General features: G+C 32.2%; 1 protein-coding gene across 1 annotated transcript in view; it reads right to left on the bottom strand.

Moving 5' to 3' along the window:
- Positions 1–269: 269 nt before the first annotated feature.
- Positions 270–6,000, bottom strand: part of EXOC5 (exocyst complex component 5) — a 49,176-nt gene continuing 43,445 nt past the window's right edge. The window contains exons 16-18 of the mRNA XM_082852270.1: positions 5,003–5,111; positions 4,591–4,806; positions 270–3,955 (exon numbers count right to left, since the gene is read on the bottom strand). Coding sequence (XP_082708396.1) covers positions 3,767–3,955; positions 4,591–4,806; positions 5,003–5,111 — 514 coding nt within the window. The 3' untranslated portion in view covers positions 270–3,766. The remainder of the gene's footprint in view (positions 3,956–4,590; positions 4,807–5,002; positions 5,112–6,000) is intronic.

Below are 6,000 nucleotides of genomic sequence, written 5' to 3'. Positions count from 1 at the left end.
ATATATGTAAAGGGCTTAGCACAGTGCATGGGACTAAAGTCAATAAATATAGCTATACTTTATTATGCATCAAAAATTTTTAAATGCTATTTTTACTTTATGTAGAATTATTTACAGTAACAATATGGACTGGTCTTTTCCTCCAAAGTACACAACGTATTTCAGGACAGACTTCTTCAAGCAGAGAGAAGTACTACAGGGACTGAATATAGTTAAACTAATTGGATGAAAGCTCAGAATGCTTCATATGTCAAATTCTCCACTAGAAATCACTATGCTTCTAGAAAATATGTCATACTTCTGAGTCAATGGGCAATAAACGGTAATACATAGAATATTTTTGTATTAAAAAAAAATTAAACTCCCAGATCTGAGCTTTTAAAGTCACTAACAAATTATGCACCCAGGGAACCTTACTTACTCTCACGTGCAGTTCAAGCATGCCTTAAGCACTACTTCATAAACATGACCACCTTAATGGGTTTTGTGGCATTTCAAGAACAAAAATCTCTTTATCTAGATAGATGTAAATATTTCACCATCATAGATGAGAAAAAGGCATTTTAAGGAAGCAGTAAATTCTCCACTTTGAGTCGATCTACTGGCTAATTAAATTATTTTATGGTGAGTGAGAAGGCTGATATTCAGAGTGATATATTTAAAGTGAAAGGAAAGGGATGGTCTAAAATATACCATGAATTAACTTACTTAGAAGCTCTTTTTAAAACAAGAAAGGTGCTAGGGACTTGCAAACATGGGTATATTCAAAATGAGGCTACTAATAACTGTCTTGAAATAGTCAGATAACCAACTGTCTAAAGATGCAACCAGCCATTATTTAACAATTCCTCATAAGAAGTATTCAGCTACTTTGGTTAGCTGTCATTTTCAATATCATAACTTATAGAAGTTAGACTTCCTTCTTAAACCTGTGTTCTGTATTTCACTTTCTGTGTTATGAAAACATAATACACTCAAGCTTTTTATTGAGTGTTTCTGCATTTTCTAAAAATGCAGTGTTTAAGAGTCTATTTTCAATTTCAAAACATTATCTAAACATTGCATGTTAGCTCATGTGAAACTACAGAAAATTATAAAGATTTTCCTTATTCAAATGTTGACTAAAGTTACTGATATACAAAGTTCCATTATCACTACCTAAAATTTTACCATGTGCATATGAAAAACATTTTACTTATTGACCATCTCTTTTGAGCCATATATTTTGAGAATTTTGTAGTGTCCATTAATATGAAAAATACTTTCAAAATGAAATACAATGAATGCAAAGAATGCATACTGCTTTATATAACAAATTTTTTCTTAGAGAAAGACAATCTGTTTCTAATTTTGATTATATAGTCAAGTATTTTTCTGCTTAAAAAGGAAGACCTATGCTATGAAAAATAAGAAACATCTTAAAAATTTAAATAAAAAATAATTTATAAAATTCAGTATGTATGTCCTCAAAATGTAAAAATGGAGTGAAATAAAAAAAAACAATTGCAGGGAATTTGTTTATTGAGCATTAATGTTAACACTTCTAAATTAAGTAGTCACTTATGAGTTTTCTTTGTTACTGTCCTGTCAATGGACATAATGGAAAATATTGCACAGAACTCAAACATGGAAATAATAATTAACAAAATATCTAAGCAACAAATATATGTTTTACATTTAAAAAATTAATCCAAACAAAATAATTTGAAGCACTTTTCTGATTTGGAAGTCTTAAAGTGTTCTCTCATGTTTTATTTGATATTTTTTTCCCTTTTTTATTTTTTTACAAATTGACACTGTGTACAAAGAGTTCAAGTGGCCAGTAAAACTACTGCTTTAAAATTGTTGGCTTTAAGTAACAGAGGTATAATTTGAATTCACATCAGAGCTTTCTAAAATGGCAATAGTACAAGCATATGACTTTCTCTAGTATCCAAAACCTGTTCTGGCTTTCCTTTGGCTAAGGAATAGAAAATTAGACAGCCTTCTAAAGCTGCCACAATTTCCTAAAATGCTTTGACAAAAGTTGGCATACTTCATTTCTCTTGCTTACCCTGATAACACTGGGCTAAATAGAAAATGAAGAAAATTCAGTCAATAGTAACTTAAACAGTAGCTAGCTCGCTCTGGACCTGGAAGTTTGGGTAAAGCTGATGAACATTCAGAAACATATTTTTCTTTTTTTTTTTTTTTTGCGGTACGCGGGCCTCTCACTGTTGTGGTCTCTCCCGTTGCGGAGCACAGGCTCCGGACGCGCAGGCTCAGCGGCCATGGCTCACGGGCCCAGCCGCTCCGTGGCATGTGGGATCTTCCCAGACTGGGGCACGAACCCGTGTCCCCTGCATCGGCAGGCGGACTCTCAACCACTGCGCCACCAGGGAAGCCCCAGAAACATATTCTTAAAATTAGTTTTCCAAAATTAGGCCAAAAAGCCTACATTAAAGGAAAAAGAAAAGTCAAGAATGAGTTGAACATTAAAGTTTATCTGTTCCTGAAGACTATGGAAAACACAATGAAAGCTGAAACACTACATATAGCTAAGAATGCATTCTCACAGAGCAAGTTTATAGTTTTTAGAGTAAAGATATTTCTAAATTTCTGCTTGATGTTTAAAATTTTATAAGTGATTTATTATGCCACCATATTAAGCCAATTCAATTAACTACATTCAGTAGGAATCGCTTCAGAAATGCCCTGAAAAAGGTAATGACAGAAACTATAGATTTAAAAAGCAACTAGTCCTTGCAAAGTTTATCTCGAGACTTAGAATATAATGCTAACTATCAATTCCCAATTCCTCTTAAAATAGAAGACTACCTGCATGTTTAGCCATTCCATCTTATTCCAGTTTTGCATAAAGGTAGAAATCTTAAAGGACTGCATTGTTGCTAAACACTGTCAATACTTCTCATATGCACCATTTAGACCACACCTCATTTTTTTACTTCCCTTGTAATATTAAAATAATGAATAAATATGGTCCTTTAATTAAGATCCTCCACCTTATCTTAAGCAAAATATAAAATAAGGTAATTTTATTAATTTCTTGCTAGTATTGGCTTAAAAATCTGTTTACCAAATAAGAAATTGTAAACATTTAAGTTTTTTTTTTTTACCCAGAAAGCAGATGTATTCTGATCCACTGCTAATACCTACATAAAACATTTCATCATTTTAGTTTTGTTTATAACATTTTTCTTGGAATAGTATTATTGTTGTACCTCAGAAAAATCCAATCAACCAACTACAAAAATTATGCCCAATTGTTAATTAACCTTCTGAAAGAAGCAAAAAGTTCTCTAGGAAAACCTAAAATAACCTGATTCACAATTACCAGTGCTGAAAAGGTCATTGAAAATTGATAAATAATAAATGTAGTTTTGCTGGATTTTACCCATCTTTAGTGCAAAACAGGATGGTGAAATTTCCCAATGGACTATGTTAAAGAACATGAACCAGAACACTGGTAACATCTCATTTGCCTTCTGACACTAACATTTTCCAGGATGAAAACAATGACATATAGCTTTACAGAGTTTGAAATTTATAAGTTCAAAAACGGAATTAAAATCCAACTTAAGGGAAAAGAGCAAAATATGCTTAGTAGTGTCCAAATTTCAAATAAAATCTCAAGAGTAAGTATGGCTGCTGTTTTTCTAAACAGTCATTTATCAATAAAATGTTGGCTGTGTCATAAGAAACCGCCTGTGCTTTCTATCAACCAAGGCCTGCTGAAGTACAACACACTGCCCTTGTAAATTCAACCTCAGCTGAAATGTCGAGCAAGGCGGGCAGATCTATAGTCAGCACGAAGTTGTACGAAGGAGTGAAGAATGTTCTTGTCCAGATTAGCAAGTTGTTCTCCTGAGCAGACTTGCTTTAAATTATCTGGGTTTACTACCAGAAGATTGCAAAGTGCATGCAGAGTATCAAAAAGCTGTAATACCAGAGGAATCTGAATTGAGATAAGGGAAGGAAAAAAATAACATTGAAACAAGATAATGTTTAGTTTTACAATCAGTTTGTAAATTCTCCTCACTTACGTACTGTTATTCAGTTCAATGTTAGAATTTTTTAAAGTTCCTGAAGCGTTAAAACTCAAATATTTCAGACATTATAAAACTCACTATAATCTTTTTGAAAAGATTCATATTATGCCAATTTTCTTAAATAGTAATAATCACTTATACTTTTGTAAACTAGAATTAGTTATCATTGATTTAGCAGGTTTCTTAAATAATTTAAACATTAAGGGAAACTGATTTCAGAGAGATGTACATGAAGAAAGAACATATTTTCCTGATATCTGATATATGCAGCATTAGTCATGGGCGTTATTTAATAAGGTCATTCGGACTATGGAACTGAAATATGGCCTTGTCTAAAATAAAGCTCAAAGCAAAAATGTGTTAATATTGAAAATATGACTGCAACAATACTTTTTCAGTTAGGAAATGTTAGATCTGTTTCACTACAATGTCAACAAAAGTTATAAATTTTTCACTGATGATTATAAGTCAGTACACATTTTTTATGATCTGACTTATGTTCTTGAACCTATTTACAAGTTTGATATTTGTGAATACATACCTTGAAGTCTTTGGCACACTTCCTATATTCAGCAACATCACAAATTGCTAACATGCCACCCATACAACTATAGGAATATTGTTGAAGATGCTCATAAATAAGTCGATGAAAACGTACTCCAAGTTCCATCAAAACTGTATCCACATTCTTCCCATCCATGGAATTTTTAATCTTCTCCACTTGTTTTCTTACATAAGCACAGACTTTAACACAGGCCTGTAAAAATTTTTTCTATACTTATTACATAGAAATGTGTATCAGCTTAGCTAAGGAGAAAATACATATAGTTTCTCATTAATCTCTAAGTATAAAATAAAAAAACGTGGAGCATAATAAGATACATCAATGAAATGTTAACAAAAGTACAAACAAAGCAGATATTCTTAGTAGCATACTGAATCATTTTACTCACATTAGTATACTGAATCAAAACATTGTTTTCATCTTCTGGCTTAAAATCTGTTTTCTTTTGTTCTGCAGCCAAGATATGCTTCATTTGTCCAATCATACAATTTAATGTCCTAGAGAATTGAGAACACCATGTATTTGATCCATTTAATTTACTTTATATTTACTTTTATTTATATTATTTATAATAAATTAAATTTAAATTACTTCATTTCATGTCACCATGAGACTATTTTACTATGGGTATACTTCAGATTTTAAAAAAGTAAATTCTAGGTCTTGACATCAAAGACCTCTTAGTTTTATTAGCTTCCTGCTCAAAAAACAGGGCAAAGATTCATTTGCCCATTACTCTATTTAAGGAAATCTTAAAGATCTTAGAAGACTGTCACTAATTTGTTCCTTAACAACTATATTTGGAGAATGCTTAGGAAGGCAGTATGATAGAGGGGCTTATGAGGAATGGCCGAAGTTTAGAAGAACAGGTGAGAAGAACCCGAGTTTCACAGTCTAAGGACAAGCAGGAGGCTGAACAAGTGGTACTGAAGACCCAGTTGAGAAATGAGAGTATGTGTTTGTAATGGCACAAATAATGTTTGAGTTATGTGGCACTCTCCAACAGCAATCAGCCATCCGGTTATGGGAATAAAAGAGTCTGCATTAATCCAGATTTTAGGATCTGTAAGATAATTATGGTTAAAGGAAATAAATTTTAGGGTAATTACGAGGGAGTAATTAAAGAGATGGACCAAGCAATCTAAGCACAACAATGAATAAAATAAAGCTGGGAAAGGATAATAGATAGGCAAAAGACAAAGATATTAAGGGCTAGAGTTCCTGTAACTAACTTATATTCAAATATGTTTTTTTGAATAGAAGAGAAAGGAGGAGAATTACAATAAATAAAAATATGCCCAAACCCTAGTAGCATGGGCTTTAGAATTTGAGTCCCAAATATCCAGCATTATGATCTTGAGCAAACTACCTCATTTCTTTATGCTT

Source organism: Leucopleurus acutus (genome assembly GCF_964270905.1).
Source record: "Leucopleurus acutus genome assembly, chromosome: 1".
Classification (NCBI taxonomy): domain Eukaryota; kingdom Metazoa; phylum Chordata; class Mammalia; order Artiodactyla; family Delphinidae; genus Leucopleurus; species Leucopleurus acutus.
The sequence above is the reverse complement of the archived record's forward strand: the minus strand, read 5'-3'. Positions and strand labels throughout refer to the sequence as shown.